We start from the raw sequence: 16,380 nt of genomic DNA, 5'->3' as shown, positions 1-16,380 counted from the left end.
AAAAGGGACTTCTGCTGCCTGGGTCTGAAGGGGAAAGTGATCTCTGCAAGGTTGATGGCACAGGTTAAGAGAGATTCTGTTTCCTGGGAGAGGCAAACCGAGGAAAGCTATCAGGGAGAACTTTCAGACCCCAAAATAATTAAAAAGACCATTCTCCATTCATTCCTGCAGACTTGGAGGTTGATGCTTTTTATTCCAGTCTCAGAAGCTGATGACAGCAAATGCTGTCAAAGTTTTCACTGCTCCCTCCCCCTTGGCTGGAGGTGTCCTTGGATGTCATGAAAAACTCAAGGAAGGAAGGCTCAACGTCAGTCAGGCTCTGGCAGGTAAAAACTCTTCACCTTTAAGTTAATCTTGACCTGAGGACTGGGCTCAAAACCACCTCAACCCCCTTGTTTTAAATCAGTCCTATGGCGTGTAAATAAGTATCTGGTGCTGGGCTGAGCAGTGTTTGCATTGCCTGGCTTAGCAAATGGCAGGCAAGTTAATTAAATTGTGTAGTAAGTTGAGGGGAAAAAATGCATAATGTGCAAAGCCCTTTTTATACTCATTTGCTGGGGAAGGCAGTGAAGAAAAATGGGCTGCTCCTCACAGACCATCCCGAGCAGCTGGGGAGACACAGACCCTCAGGGAATCCAAACCATCCAAACGTGGGGCTGCATCTCCCCAGTGGCACAGGAGGGTTTGGAGAGACCAAAATGAGGCTCAGGACTCACGATCTGCCCAACATTTTCTGGCTACTTACAGTTTCTCCTCTCTGTCCCGGGTGCCCAGGCAATCCATCCTTCCCAGGAGGACCCTGTGGCAAATATATCACCAAGTGCTCAGTAAAAAAACTGTGATAAGGATTGAACCAGCCCTGCTGGCCTCAGCTCCCAGCCATTTCACAGGGAAATGGGGGTGCTCAGAACCCTAAAAGCTACACCCCTTTCCCACACATCTCCCAAAGGATTTATCTCACAGGTCCAGAGCAGGAGCTGCTCACCACACTCAGGATATCACTCCCAAAACATCTCTGAGGTCCCCCCCCAGTGTACAGTAACTGCAGAGACAGCAGGGATGTGCTGTCCTCCACGTCCACAGAGGGACAAGAAAGCACAAAGCAGCCAAGAAAGATCCCAGAGATCCTGAGTCAGTAGGAAATGAACATTTATAATCAGCTGCAATTTACTTGGCTATTTAAAATCTGAAACCATGGGCTGTTATCAGCATGTCTCGTTTTTATTGGGAACGTCACCACTTGTCAGGGAATCAGCTCAGGCTGGGTGGGAAAGACTGGATTATTTCTTTGGATGTCCTAGGAATTGAGTTACTTACAGGGGGGCCTTTTGGTCCAGGAAATCCAGTCGGTCCTTGAGGCCCTGGTGGTCCCTGGGATGAAAGACAAGCCAGAGAACTTGGTTAAGGAACCTGCAACACTTGATATGAGATATTACCTCTGTGTGAGCAGCAGGTGAGCACAAAGATCTGGAAAGCCAAATGCTGGGGGATTTCGTAGAAAACAATTACAAAAAGAACAAAACAAAAGCAGAAATTGAGGCTAAAATCATGAAAGTCCCATTGTTTCAGTATTTCCACCTAACTGTGATCTGGAGAGAGCAGCACAAGGTCCTCGAGAACCACATCCTCCAGAAAGCAGACCCTGGCTGCCTGCAGTCACGCAGGGGTGACTTTTCCCTCCTCCCACGAGTGATGCTTCCACAGGACACCCAAAGTGCCACCTGAGCCTTCCCTGGAGAGCTCAGACGGGACCTAAGGGCTGTGGGTGCCTTGGGGGACGCCTCTCCCCAGCAGCACTTTCACCTTGGATTTCTAACCAGAATTTTCCTTTTTTTGCTTTTGCTGAGCTGCATTCCTGGCTCCTGCCCACTCCTCTCTGCTAAAAGGGCACCCAGGAGGATGCTCCTTGCCAAAAACTCCTCAGGCCTGCAACCCCACCTCCGCTGCCAGAGCACTGGACTGAGCTGAGTCCTGCTTTACCCCCCAGCTCATCTTACCCGTTCTCCAGGAGGACCAGGGGGGCCGTCACCACCAGAGTTGCCCTTTTAGGAATAAGGAAAACAAGAGACCATTAAAAAACACCAAAATCTTCTGTGTGCAAAGGCTTCAGATGGCACCAGGCCCACGGTGACACCACACCCCAGCAACTCCCCCAGCCCTCTCTAATAATAATTCTGTGTCAGGAGCAGCAGCCAGTGACAAACGAGCAGCTGCTTGTTCCCCACACATCCCTTCATTAAAATCCAGGGGAGATTGGGCTATTTCCACCACACAGTGGCCTCCCTCAGAGAGATAAATGCCACCCCAAAGAGGAGGGATTTATCAAAAATTCCTGCCAGCACAAAGCCCAGACATTTGTTTTTAAATCTGGCAGCACGGTGGTGACAACATCTTGCAACCAAAGCTTTGCTTCCATCGAGTCTGGTGATCAGTGCTCAGGTAATCAGGCACTGCCTCTGGCTTGGCTGGGAGAAAAATCCCAGATTTTGCTGGTGACCAATCCTGGGTGAAGAGTGGGAAGGCAAAGTGGCTCTGGGGACCAGCAGCAACACAGCCCCTCACCCCCAACACAGCCTAAGGGCTCTAAGGGGGTTTAAACTCTATTTAAACACCAAAAACAAGGGGTTAGGGGAGGTTTAGGGGGCTGTAGGGTTGTGCTGGTGTGCGGGTTGTGCTGGTCCTCAGTCTGGGCATGCACTTCAAGTCCTGCTGACTCCTGGGCCAACACATTTACAGAACCTGTGCACATGTTCTGCAGTTGGGTTGTGAGCCATTTAGCTGGGAATAAACCTCAGCAGGGCTCAGCTTTCCAAATCCAATGGAAAAGGAAAGCAGGGAGATGGAGGGCGATGAACCAGATGCTCTCTACACCAACACGACCCCAAAGGCCCCCCCAAGCCTTACCTTCGGGCCAGGTTTTCCAGTGCTTCCCCTGGGGCCTCTTTCCCCACGTGGACCCTTGAAAAGACACAAAAGGGGACATTTGAGGCCTTTCTGCTGCCTCAGGCGAAGCACCTCAAGCACCTGAGCTACATGGGGACAACAAATCATCCCAGAAGCAGCAAGGGGTGGCAGAAAAGTCATCAGAAACGCTTAAACCACGTTCACTGCTGAGACCCAGCCCCAAATCAGTGTCCCCCTGGCTTAGCTGCAGCTGCTGAAGGCCAGATACCCCCCAGTGAGGACACAAAGAACATCCCAGTTTCCCTCTGGCCGTGACAAGGTTTGAAAAGGCACAAGGATGAAGAACTGGCTCGTTACCGTCGGACCACGCTGCCCCCTTGGACCTGGTTTGCCAGGAGTGCCCTGGAATGGAAAAGGAGAAGGGATTAGGAACCAGCACCACAGCAGAGGAACCCACAGCAGGGCCTGTCACACACAAACTGCCTCAGAACCTCTCTGCTTCTCATCTACCATGAAAAGATCAGCAGCAGGTTCACTTTCCTCTCCTGGTTCTTGTATTTATTTGAATTTATAGCACTTGGGCAGGTCTGGACAGTGATCCCAATGTCCAGACAACATCTGTTCTCTGAGGGAGCGAATTTCTTCAGGAACAGCATCCCGAGTCCTTTAAAACCCCACAAAGGCTTTCAAAGATGAGGCCACCCACTCAGACCGTGCAGTATCCCATAAACCCAGCTGAAAGGCTCTTCAGCTCCACCACCCCAACACCTGTAATCCCTTTTTCCCCCCACTGATGTAGGGCAGGACCCTCACCCTGCTGCTGCCAGGTGCTGCAGCGGGATATGGAAGGAGCGGCAGCAGATTCCTGCTCGGAGCAGCTCCTTCCCACCACAAAGGCCAATTAGGCTGCCCTACATATTTACAGATCTTCCCTAACTCGAAGCTAAACAAGGAATTCCAGGCGTTGTTTGGCAGCAGCTCATGAGATCTGACAGCTGCCCTCAGCTCCCTGGGATGGAGGACTGGGATTAATCCTGACATGGAGAAGGCAGAGGCTGCTGGGGCCTCAATCTGGCAGCACTTTAAGCTGCGCCTAAAAGAAAAGGAATGGCCTAAAAGCCCAGTTTTAGCTGGTGTCAAATGGCCAAAAAAAAAGCTGAGGGGTTTGACTTTGTTCCTTTGGACCTGCAGCCCATTAATGGCACCAATCACCTGTGAAAGGAGGGGAGAGGAAGCCTCGATCCCATGGAAGGAACACTGGCTGCTTAAAATATCACTTTGCCACTTTCTGCCCCAAATCCATCACCTCGCTGCGCTGCCGGCTCGGCTCTGACACTCATTAACCAGCAGAACATAAAACAGGAGCTGGAAAACTTTACCACCAACTTTCTCCCAGCTGCTAAAATTAGTCCTGCTGAAATCTTCCTTGTTCTGCAGCTCCATTTATTAAAGCCTGCTGGCTTTTTTTTTTCTTTTTTTAATTAATTACAAAATTCCCTTTAAAGTACTCCAGCTGGTTTTCTTTGAGCTCTGGGAGGCTAAATTGGGAGCAGGTGGGGAGGAGGGGGTGCTGCCTCCCCTCAGGTAGCCCTCCACACTCCTCTCCTTCTTCCACAATTCTATTTTTAAGCCAAATTTCCCCCTGCTTATTACTGTCATTAATCATGCATTCAGCCCCGTGTACAGTCGCAAAGAATCTATATTCCCTGTAAACGTACACAGACCTGTATTTTTCAAACAAAGATTCTGACATGAAGGAAGCTAAATTCAGATTATTTTTGAGGCACACAAAGAAATGGGTGGATCTGGGGAGTTCCACACCCCCCAGGCTCTGTCAGACTGGGCAAGCAGGGAAATCTATTGTCCCCTGCTCGTGGCAGAGGCCTCTGAGCTCTGGCAATAAGAGTTCTTATTCATGTTTAACTACTGATTTCATGAGCAGCTCTTGAAAAGATCCTGAGCTCTCCTCGAGCTGAGGATGGGGTCGGTGATGAGCAGCTCTCAGGGGGTTGAATGGGTCATAATTCTCCAAAAGCACCAGACAGAGAATCAAAGACTGCTTTGGGATGGAAGGGACCTGAAAGCTCAGCTCATTCCAAACATTCCCATGGGCAGGGACACTTTCCACTAGTCCAGGTTGCTTCAAGCCCAGTCCAAAGTCATTCCAGGCTCTTTTAAACAATTTCTCTCCATCTTTCCTGCAGGTTCCCTTCAAGTTCTGGGAGGCCACAATCAGCTCCTCTTCTCCAACAATCCCAATTTTCCCAGCCTTTTCTCAGGATCATCCTTTAATCATCTTCATCCCTTTTTCCCCTCCCCACTTTTACCTTTCCATGCCTTTTTTTGTACAACTGAACAGTTACAAGCTGAACTTTCATGTTTGGGGAAGTTCAGCACTGCAACATCAAAATTCAGCTGCCTGTGCAGGTCCTGTCCTTCCACCTTTGATTTTCACTTTTTAAAAAGATTATTTAAGGGCTTGGGAAGACTCTTTGTGCTCTGAAATAACAAACAGAAAAGCTGAGTTGCATTTTGTGAGAGAAATGTGGGATTTGCATGATTTTGGCCACATCAGCCAGGGGGTTGAAGAGCTTAATGGTGACAAGGTGATAAAGAAAAGGCAAACAAATGATTTGGGGTTGTTTTAGGTGCAAATTGAGTTCTTCCACAATGAACTGGAGGAGAAAACCTTGGAAATTCTCTTTCTTGACTCCATGTGAACACACTCATAAACCCAGCAATTTGAGTGGTCTCAGGAGAACCAGAGGGGGATTTATCAAATCTGACTCAACGAGGCTTAAATTAAGATGAGGGTCTGCATTTGGACCCCAGCTCAGCCCATAATTCTGTATAAAATTGCTTTTCTCTTATTTCAAATGGGATACTTGGGAGCAAAAGAAAAAAAAAAAAAAAAAGATGGATAGCAAAGCTGTTACTGAAAATCAGCATTTCTGCTGCTACTCTCACGTTTCCAAGCTGAGCTCCTGTTGCTAGTGGAAAGATTTGGCCATGAAAATCTCTGTCTACACTGATAAAATGAGTGCAGGTTGGTGGATTGGGTATAAAAATGGTAGAAATGGTCTAATCACCCATTCAAAATTAAAAAAAAAAAATTAAAAATAGAAATTGGCATGAAGTAAATCAATGTTTGAAAGGTAAAAACCCCTTTTTAATTCCTGAACTGAAGAAACGTGTGGCATGCCAAGGGTGTAACTAAATATCCTCACTACCTCCATTAAAGGCACAAAGATAATTTGGAATAAAAGTGACTGAAGTGCTGATTTTTTGTCTTTTCTTCTCTTATCATGGCTTGGTTCTGAAGTTGGGCCCTTCCCCATCAGATCTGCTCCTTCCCCATTCCCTTTCAGGCTGGATAATGCCAAAATTCAAGCCTAACCCAGTCAGGATTTGTTCCAACCTCATAAATGGCCAGCTCCTGGTACCTTCTCCACTCCCTGGAAGGTTTCCCATCCCAGATGGATTTTACTCCATCCCAGAATAAAAATCAGCCATGGATGTGGAGGGTTCCAAGCAGCACATCCCTCCCTGCTCTCCTACACCCCCCAAAAATCCAGCCCAGGGGTTTTATTGCTGTTGATTTGAGAAGGAAGGTGGTAATTCCAGGTAATTCCAGGGCTCCAGGGAATTCCAGGCTGAATTTCCGGGCCTCCCTCCTCCTGCCCAGCTGGAGCAGAGGGAAGGATGAGGATGAGCATTTCTAGTTCAAAATGAAATGAAGTAATAAAAAAGGGGGATGGATAGAACCCAAACTGCAGTGGCACGATATTAACACAGTGCAAAGTGATTTGTATTTCCTGGGCTCCTCTCAAAGCTGTCTGTTAGAAGTCATTTCTATTTAAATGAGAGGAAAAAGGAAACTAATTCCACTTGCTGTCCTCACTCCCCCTTCTTGTCACTGTGACCGGAGCTGGTGCAGAAAATGACTTTGTTTGTACTCTGAATCCCTTAATTCGAGCATGTTCTGCAGCAGATTAAAAAAAAAGTCAGTATATTTAGACAATTCCTATTCTGAGAGAAGGCTGTGGAGGTGGGGTGAGAGGGAGAGACAAGGCTGGGGGATGAAACCCCCTGATTTCCAGGGTGTCTCTGAATTTTGAGCAGCTTATTAAAAGCAGCCAGAGTGTTCTCAGCCATGCATGTAGAATTGCAAGTTAGGTTCAAAATGGTTCTGGCTGCTTCTGAACAGATCCAGCCATCTCTAATAATTACTGTTAATTAAAGAGCTCTTTGTGCCCTGAGCAAAGTCTGACAGTGCAGGAAGGATTCAGGTTCAGAGGAGACTCTTAAAATATCCTGAGGGGAAAATTTCCAGGGTTTAATTGGGGAGCTGCTGGCTGTGTTATCACCAGCATCCTCCTGTCCTGCAGCAGGAACCCCATCCTGGGATGAGCCTTTTTGGGCAATTCCTAGGTGGGAAAGCCTCTGGAGCAGCAGTGGAGAGATGCCCACATCCCCCAGGAGCTTTGGAGAGCAAAGAAATCAGTGAAGCAATGGATAAAACAGCTCTTACCCGTGTGCCCTTCTCTCCGTTGGCTCCTGGAAATCCTGGGAAGCCGATGGAGCCCTTGGGAAAGAGCAAACAGAGAGGGAGAGGCTCAGGACACACCCAGGGGCAGCCCTGGCCATCCCCACCAGCACCCCCCAGCCTGGAGTGACCCCAGCAGCTCCCAGCCCTTGTCCCTTAAACCTCCCTCTAAAAACAGCAAAACCAACTCAGGCCTGGGATGACCTCAGAAATTAAATTTCCTCCAAAAACAACACAAAAAACAACAACAACAAAAAAAAAACCCAACCAAACCAGATCCACGCCTCATTAGCAGTCACTGCAAAGGCCCAAGCCCATGGATGTGATGGGAGCCCAGGCAGGATTTGGGATTTTAGCTCCTAAGTCACTGTGGTGCACATGGAAATTTAACTCCTGGCTTGTTCCTTTCTGATGTCAGTGCCTGGAGAATTGGTGCTGCTGCTTTTAAAATATGAATTAGTCCAAGAAAATGCAAAAAACACCCTCGTCAACCCTACTCCAGATATAAAATGCAAATTAAAAAACAAACCATCCACACCACAAGCAGGAAACAATCTCTTGCAGATAATTACGTCTCCAGAATAAAACAAGCCCGGGTTGGTTTGCTGGTTTTTTTTTTTTTAAGCAGTGAACATGAATAATGAAATACGATTCTTAAGAAAAAGTTAACAAAAACAGAAGTTCCCAAAGCCTCCAGGGCATGTGAAAACCGGGCTGTAGCCTAAGTCTATGGAGTGGAATTCACGGTTTTAATTTAAAAAAACGCCTCGAAAATGGCCCAAAAGGAGGTGGGCGTGGAGATAAGCTACAAAGGATGTTTGCAAATATGCAAATGGCAGCTTTATTTTCATTTCAGGGAGACCCTGAGTCATTAGCAATTCTCCTTAATTAATTAGATAACACCATCCTGGAAGATAAAAACCCTAATCCAAGGAGAAAGACTATAATGCCTTTTAGCAGCAGGAAAGCTCCCAGGGAGCCTGTCTGTATCCATCCCTGCACATCCCATCCCTTCTCCAGGTCTTCCCACCACTTTAGGACCGAAGCCATGCACAACCAGCCCCTGAATTCCACCAGCTCAGGGCTGGGAGCTATTTTTGCCCATCCCTATTTTTGTCCTGCATGGGTGGGAAGGAGGGACCTCGTCCCATGAGAGGAGCTGAGCTTGGCTGTGTCCCTGGGTTCTCCATCCCATCCCAAACTCCCCCATCCCATGCCATCCCAAACTTCCCCATCCCCATTACCTTCGGGCCCTGCCTGCCCGGATACCCAGGCAGTCCTGGCACGCCGAGTTTTCCCTGAAATACAAAGAGAAGTGTGTTAGACCTCAGGAGCAGCATCAGAGCCAGCAGAAAGGGGAGATGCTGAGTGCAAGGAGGAGCGGAGCAGATGGAACCTGGGTGGAATTAAACTTTGGGGCACTGAGTTCATCCTCTGCCCTCCCTGAGGGATTCCCAGTGGGGAGATGCAGAGTGAACACTGCGACTCTGCTGAGGATTAATTGGGAATGGTTGGGGTTTTATTTAAATTAGACTGGAGTCCATGATACTTTTAATTTCTCCATTTATTCCCCTCTGATCTTTTTTTTCAAGGCATTGTACCCAAACAAATAACCCCAAAGAGACCAAAGCCTCGACGTGGCTGCACTAAACCCACATCCCTCGGGCCACCCTTCACACAAAACTCTCACAGCTCCTCTTCCTCCCTCTGCCCTAAAACTGTCCCCTCACAGTTCTCCACCCACCTGCGACAGCCAAAATAGTGGGATTTAGTGTAAAACATGGAATTCCCATCCTTGGCTCACCTTCTCTCCAGCAGGCCCAAGAGGCCCTGGATCTCCATTGGGGCCAGAGCGACCTTTGGGACCTTCGGGCCCATCCTCACCCCGAGGGCCGGGGGGTCCAATTTCCCCCTGTTAATTATAAGATAAGTGTTAATTAGACAGGCGGGTCCCAGATCCCATAGATATTCCATGCATATATTCCATGGAGCTGCTTGAACAGCTCTGGGAGAAAGCTGGGCTTCACCAGGAGGCCCAGGGGAGATTAAACTGTGGAGTGGGACCAAAGCTCTGGGGTTTGATCCCCACAAAACCCATCTTTTCCTGCAGCTGTTATCCCATCCACACACAGAACATCTCCACAAAAACTGCCTTCATTGGCTCTGATTGCAGCCCTTTCACCCTCCTCCCGCTTCCCAAATCGTGGCTGGATGTGCAAAGCAAGCCCTGGGAAGTGTTTAATTGAGGGCTGAGGGCAACTGCGGGACAATTATGGGAATTATTGGGAAATCTGAGAGTGGACAGGACTGAGGTGTGAGATGGACTGTGGCACTGCCAGCTCCAGCAGAGTCACTCTGTCACACAGAGGAGCAGGAGATGGTTCCACGCTGGGAACAGCCAGGAGCTGCTGGACACAGATGGATCCCATCCCAGACTCTTACCCGGTCTCCTTTGATGCCCATGTCACCTTTGAAGCCAGGGAAACCATCTTCACCCTAAATAATGGAGAAGGGAAAAATCATTCAAGGTATGGGGGGGGGGGGGGAAGAATTAAAGTTTCTCAAGCCTCACTGTTCAGCCCCTGCTCAAGCTGAGGTCCCCACACTGCCCACCACAGTGGCTTCTCCAAGTCCTTGGAGAGCACAAAGAGGCATGAAAAGCCATCCAGAACCCCAAGGGACCCCTACAGTGTCCCCAAATGTGCCTTGCATCCCATCCTGCCTGCAAGTCAACATCACAAACAGGCCCAACGTGAATAACAAGACCTTGGGAGCACAATTATTTCTGAAGTAGGACTGGTTTTATTCTCATGGAGGAGGTTTTACACCCAGCTCGCAGGCAGCCTCCGGGACACTGCAATATTTCCTTCAGCCATTCATTAAAAGGAGGTTTAATTGCAGATTAATTAATAATGCATCTCCTCCTACAGCTGATCCCTGAGAGGCAGTGAAGACACAGTTCCCAGAAAGTTTTAAAGTTTGGGAGATGCCAAGCTAAAACTGCTGAATTTGTTGCTGAATTGCTGTGGAGGGGCAGGAATGAAGGAAGGGTGCTCAGGCCCCCTTTTTTCCCCAAGAAAAACCCCCTGTGCAGGAAAAAACATTCCAGGGAAGGTCCTGTGGGATCCACCTGCAAAAATGCCCAGAAACTGTAGAAACTCAACCCAAACTGAACTCACCTTTTCCCCCTTGGTGCCTTTCAACCCACGAACTCCATCTGCTCCCTTGGGAGAGAAACCCAGATGTTACAAGGTATAGGGAAAATTTAGAGGGAAGAAATTAAAAATCACCATTAATTGTGATGATTTCTGCTTTCTCTGATGTCGATAATTATATCTCTGCAAACTGTGATGCTCTTAAACATATCATTAATTAAATATCAGCTGCTGCCCTCTGGATTTTGGCTCACCAGGGAGCATCTTACGGTCCCAAACCTCTGCTGTGTTGATTTGGTAGGTGGGGTTGGTGGTCTCTACCTATAAGTTCTGTTCCCAGGGACAAAATTCACAACAAAATCTTTTTTTCTGTCTGTATTTTCCATAGAAACTCGAAAAAAAAAAAAAATGAGTATCCACACCAGCACAAGAAAAAACACCACTTTGGGGTTTTTTTGTTAAAAGGAATAATGCTTTGCTTGGGTGTTTTAAGTTTTTCTTCCTTTTAGCACATCAAGAAAAAGTATAATTAAAAATCCATCAAGATTTGTGCAGCAGAGCAGGGCTCTGGTAAGGGAGGAAAGATCTGAAAGTTATTTATGGCTACAAACCCAATCAGACACTTCTTTTTTTCCCCAAGCTGGAGGCTCGTGCAGTTCACGGAACGCTGCTCGTAGGAAGCTAAACCTTGGCTGCGGGGTTTGGTGCACCACACAATTTCTTGAACTCCCTCTAAAGTGGAGCAGTTCCAACTTCAATGGGAAATCCAACATTCCCTAATGGATCACTCTATCTCCATCTACAGCCTTGCAAGAAATGAGCTGCAAGTTTGCTCTGGTTAAACACATCCCACTGAAGGTGGAACAGTAAATGGGTTTCTGCTGTTGAAAAGGAGGGGTTTGAGACGATTTAACTTCACCTTTCTCAGTCTCCAAGCTGTGTTTGTGTTTGCCAGTGCAGATCCCTGTGGATTCATGGGATTTTTGGGATGCAGGATGCATGTGCACCTGAATTGGTACATCCTGATGGGCATAAAACCACAAGTGAATGGGGAAAAAAATCCCCACTGCCTCGCCAGCAGCAGGAATGAGGCAGGAGCTGGAATTCAATCCATGAAAAAGCACATGGCTGAGACACTCAGGCTCTGCCTAGCAAGGCTTGGGACCAGGAGCATGAAAAGCTAGCTTTGTGTTGGGAAAAGGCTGCTCTGGTTTATCAGCCTTGTAAAAGGCTGCACATTCTGGCTGGGATTTACTCTGGCTGTAAACTGGGAAGAATGGGAATGGGAGCGAGCCTTGCTCTCCCAGAATTACGAGGGAAATCTCTCCAAAGTGCTGAACTGGGGTTATTGAGGAGCAGGGAATTTGTAATCCCCCATGGATAAAATGCTGGCCCAAGACTTGCTGGAGCAATAACTGCAGGTGGTCACTGAGGTGGCCCTGAGTGGACATCTGTGCCCACCAGCAGTGTCCAGCACAGGCTGGAGAACTCCAGTGAGATGGACACTGCTTCTCCATCTCCTTACCTTGACTCCACGTGGTCCTGGATAACCAATGGGGCCCTGAGGACCGGGGGGACCCTGAGGGGAACGAAATACAAACAAGAAAAACACATCAGAAACCAGCACAAAGGTGCAGAGATAAGGAGGGGGAGTGGAAAACAAATTTCCTCTTTCCCACATGGGATAGGAATGGCAGCAGCCACCTGAAAATAGCCCAAAAGAGCCCCAAAGAGTCCAAAAGAGCTGCAGGAGCATCACCTGCAGCAGGTGTGGTGGGCTGAGCTGATGGCAAAGACCCATCCAAGAGGAAAAGGAGAATGACAAGAGTCAGGATGGCAAAAACTTGTTAGAAAGGGGATTTATACACCAGGGTGATGATTTGTGGTTTGGGTTGAAGAAAACCAGGGAGGAGGAACATGTTCTGCTGCCTCTCTGCTCCCAAACCACCCTGGTTTGCAGGAACAGCAGAACCAGTGATGATCTCAGAGAGGAGGGATCACCCCCAAAAAGGAAAGGTCGGAATTTTCAGCCTCCTGTGACACCAGTGGGACAAATCCAGCTGTGGTTGTGTCCAGCAGCACCAGCACTCCTGGATGTCCATCCAGCTGGGCTGAGCTCTAAGCAGACACTTTGGACAAGTGCAATGTTTTCTGATGCTTGGGCTGCAGCAGGAATGCAGCTGGCAAATCTCCTGGACAGATGGACCAGTGCATAATTCAAGGGCTTTGGCCTCTGGCAATAATCTCAAATACATTGTTCAAGAGGGACTCTGAGAGGGAAGGGAAAAAAACCCCTATTTTCTACATTCCCTGTGCCACAAAGGATATTTATTTGTGTCTGTCAAGAGCAAGCTTCCCTTCACAAGTTCTCATTGTGTGCTGGTCTGTGGAGCTCTGCTGGCCAAGAGAGCTGGGAGGAGCTCAGACCAGGAGAGACACCCAGACAGATCAAATCTGGGCTCAGCTGTTAAATTTAACTGGGTTTGTTTCTCAGCACCTCCCCTGCCCCACATCCCTGACTCCCCAGCCATCCCTGTGGAGATCCATCTCTTGGCAGAGCTGAGGGTTCTGTGGACACCTACCTGACTCCCCTTCTCTCCAGGAGGGCCTTCCTTGCCAGGATGACCCTATGGTTAAAAGAAACAAAGAGAATTTTGGGGTTTAGTGCACATTTAATGCTTTGGTAGCTGTGATTTATTTGTCAGAGAGCAGCTGCTCCCCAGGAAGCTCCTACTGACACAAGTAGCCCCCCTGAAGCCACCTCGCTTTTCCCAGAAGGAAAAGAGCAGCATTTGGATCCTTGGTGCTTTTCTACCTGGTTATTGCTAATTTTACCCTTCACCACCTCCCAGCAGAGCAGCACGAAGCATTCTGGAAGATTCTTTGCACAGCAGAATACCTGGGTGAGTTCAGCAGCAAAGCAACAAAGGGGTTTTGCAGGTAGGAAAAAGAGATAGAATCCAGGTGGCAGGAAACTTGTGAAGGTCACAAGATGCCCAGACTGGTCAGAGCCCCTCATTAAGTACCTAATCCCTGGAGTTCAGTCCCAGATCCCATGATGAGTGCTCAGCTAACCTGCATCCCTGTGAGACAGAGGCTGGCTGGAGGCTGGCCAGCATTCCTCTTGGGATTTGATGCTGAATAATTCAGCATCCCAGAGTTTCCAATGTGTTCTCATCAACAGCATTTAGAGCCTTTTGCTGGGGTCCCAGGCAGTAAAAATCAAAGTGTGAGTTGCCTCAGGTAGAGTTGGGAGGATCAGTGAGAAATGGGGGGAACCCAGCAAAATGATTTTTAGTGGTTTCCCTACAGCTGGATCCCAAATGGAGCTGGGATCTAAAAGAACTCCTGGATTGGCAATATCCAGAGTATCAATGACCCCTAAAAGGGCACTCACTGCACACCCAAGGACTTTGATTTTTAAAGGATGATGGGAGCACCTCCAGCTGCTCTAAAGCCATTCTGCACTCACTGGTGTCTTCACTGAACTCTCTCCTTTAAATACACACATTTCTTCTGATATAACAAACAAAACTCTGAGTGTCTCCCATCATCAGTTTCAGAACAGGAATGTCAGACAAGCCAGACTCCCTAAACCAGGCTGGTTTAGTAAAGGAACAGAATGACAGCTGTCATTCCTACAGCAGCAAAATGGGGAAGAAAACTCACATCTCAGTTTGTCCTGTGAGTTTAACGACACCAAGAGCACCAGGGCACAGAGGATCCATAAAACCACTCCTGCCTTCAGCTCCAGGATGAACCTGCAGCAGGATCTCAAAAGCTTTGGCCCACCCTGCACTAAATATCCCCCTTTTCATCGTGCCCATCTCCCTGGCTGCTCCTGAGATCACAGATTGATGAGCAGCTCTCGCAGCAAGGCCCGCAGGGATTTTCAGGGCTTTTCCAAGACAGATTCCTATAAAAAGAACGCTTTTTGTCCTTGGAAAGAGCAGCCCAACCCCTCAAACGCTGCCCACCTGTGGGAAAGGTCCCTGTCCATGCACAGCCACTCTGCAGCTCCTCCACAGCCTCCAGGCTGCATAAAAATAAGAGTTTCTCCAGCAGAACCTCCCCGGAGGCTGCTGCAGAAATTTCCCATCAAAACCTACAGATTTAGAGATGTTCTGGGCTTTGCTGGAGCTGCTCTGTTGACTCAGCTAACAATTGTACGGATGTTCCAAGTGCCCTCCGTAGGAATGATAATCCCAGGGTGGGAAATGCAATTTTTCTTTCTTCTTTTTTTTTTCTCCTCGGGTCGTGCTCTGCATTTACATTTGCAGCATGAAACAATTTTGCGGTTTTCATTCTTAAATGAAAGAATGAGATGGGTAAAAATGAGACTGGGTTGAAAGACCGGTGATCTTGTTGAGACTGATTTCCAGAGCGAGGAGCAAATGATGTTTAAAGAGGGATTAGAGAGGGGGAAAGGTGCGAGAACGGAACATTGACAGGTAATTTCCACCTGCTCTTATCACCCCTGTGCAGCAGCGCCCAGGGCGAGGCCAGGAGCGCCCCAGGCACGGCTGGGATGTGAATAAACACCCACAGGATCTATCCCTGCCTCGGGGAGCTGCCAGCATCCAGAAAACACAGCAAGAGCGAGAAGAGTGGAAAGAGAGGCCTGGAGAGATGGTGAGAAGTACCCAGAGTGGGCAAAGCTGTGATGGGGCTTCCCAAACTGATCCCAGCCTGCAAGGAGAGTGAGAGCTGACCTTGCAGGGTATGGTTTTTTTCCATATTCAACTCTCTTGATTTCCACATTAAACTGCCTTTATCCCAACCCATGACTTCTCTTGCTTTTACCCTTCCCATTGCCTCCCTTTGAGCCGTGAGGGGCTCAAATCACAACCTGGGCTCCCATTTCCCAAGGCCAGGGGCCATTTCAGGCTGGGTGGATGCAGGATGAGCCCTGGCAGGGCAGCAGGAGAGGAGCACTTACCGGGGGCCCATCAGCACCAGGCATGCCAGGGAGGCCAGGTTTGCCCAGCGGGCCCTAAAAGCAAACAGAAAAATCAATCAGAGCCTCCTCCAGAGCATCAGGGGATAGGGATTTTCAGCCACATTTCCTGCTTTTCCCAGCTGTGAGAGATGGAGAAACCGCCCCAGTTTGTAAGGAATCCGTGTATTTCTGTGGGCAGAGCTGTTCCAGCACCCCGGGATGCTGCAGTGCCCGTGCTGGCACCTCACACACAGCCAGGATGCAGCAATGAGAGCTGCACAGGAGCTCGAGGCACCACATCCTGCCAAACACCCAGGATAATGCACAGCTGCGTGAGGACAAGGTGGAGGATATCAAACTATGGGGTCACAGGGCAAAGAAATGCCCATTTTTGGGTGAAAAACAACAAAGGAGAGGAGCTGCCCCAGCTGACTGGACTTGCTGCTCTAACACTGCTCAGTGAGCACCTTTTAATTAGCAACTGCTGATTTCTCACACATCAGGAAGTGCCACTTATCTGGCAGAGCTGTCAGTGTGCTCCTTCACAGGCGGATTATTTGATGATTCCACTCCAAACAAGCAGGAGGGGACACCCAGGGACACACACACAGTGTCCCTGCTCAGTGCGAGCTGAGCAAACCCTGAATGACCCCTCTGAGGGAGAAACTTCTCCTCCTTTAAATCCTGCTGGTCCCAGGGCTGCTGGGGGAAACTTCTCCTCTTTTAAATCCTGCTGGTTCGAGGCCAGCACCAGTCCCACATCAACAGCCAGAAAATCAGAGAGGCAGAGGGAGGGGATCCATGGGCTCTTCCCATTATCATCCTACTCAGACTCC

The 16,380-nt window shown here is 48.6% G+C and overlaps 1 protein-coding gene across 4 annotated transcripts in view; it reads right to left on the bottom strand.

The window, feature by feature from the left end:
* COL5A1 (collagen type V alpha 1 chain) overlaps positions 1-16,380 on the bottom strand; it is a 134,806-nt gene that overhangs the window by 26,452 nt on the left and 91,974 nt on the right. For all 4 annotated transcript variants that reach the window (XM_042052057.1, XM_042052058.1, XM_042052056.1 and 1 more), the window contains 13 exons: positions 15,545-15,598; positions 13,188-13,232; positions 12,131-12,184; positions 10,630-10,674; positions 9,893-9,946; positions 9,255-9,362; positions 8,695-8,748; positions 7,436-7,489; positions 3,262-3,306; positions 2,905-2,958; positions 1,998-2,042; positions 1,318-1,371; positions 746-799 (listed from right to left, as the gene is read on the bottom strand). In XM_042052057.1, coding sequence (XP_041907991.1) covers positions 746-799; positions 1,318-1,371; positions 1,998-2,042; positions 2,905-2,958; positions 3,262-3,306; positions 7,436-7,489; positions 8,695-8,748; positions 9,255-9,362; positions 9,893-9,946; positions 10,630-10,674; positions 12,131-12,184; positions 13,188-13,232; positions 15,545-15,598 — 720 coding nt within the window. The remainder of the gene's footprint in view (positions 1-745; positions 800-1,317; positions 1,372-1,997; positions 2,043-2,904; positions 2,959-3,261; positions 3,307-7,435; positions 7,490-8,694; positions 8,749-9,254; positions 9,363-9,892; positions 9,947-10,629; positions 10,675-12,130; positions 12,185-13,187; positions 13,233-15,544; positions 15,599-16,380) is intronic.

Source organism: Corvus kubaryi, unplaced genomic scaffold (assembly GCF_017639235.1).
Source record: "Corvus kubaryi isolate FWS band 111438036 unplaced genomic scaffold, C.kubaryi_AGA036_p1.0 78, whole genome shotgun sequence".
In the NCBI taxonomy this organism is placed as follows: domain Eukaryota; kingdom Metazoa; phylum Chordata; class Aves; order Passeriformes; family Corvidae; genus Corvus; species Corvus kubaryi.
This window is presented reverse-complemented; position numbering and strand designations above follow the sequence as displayed.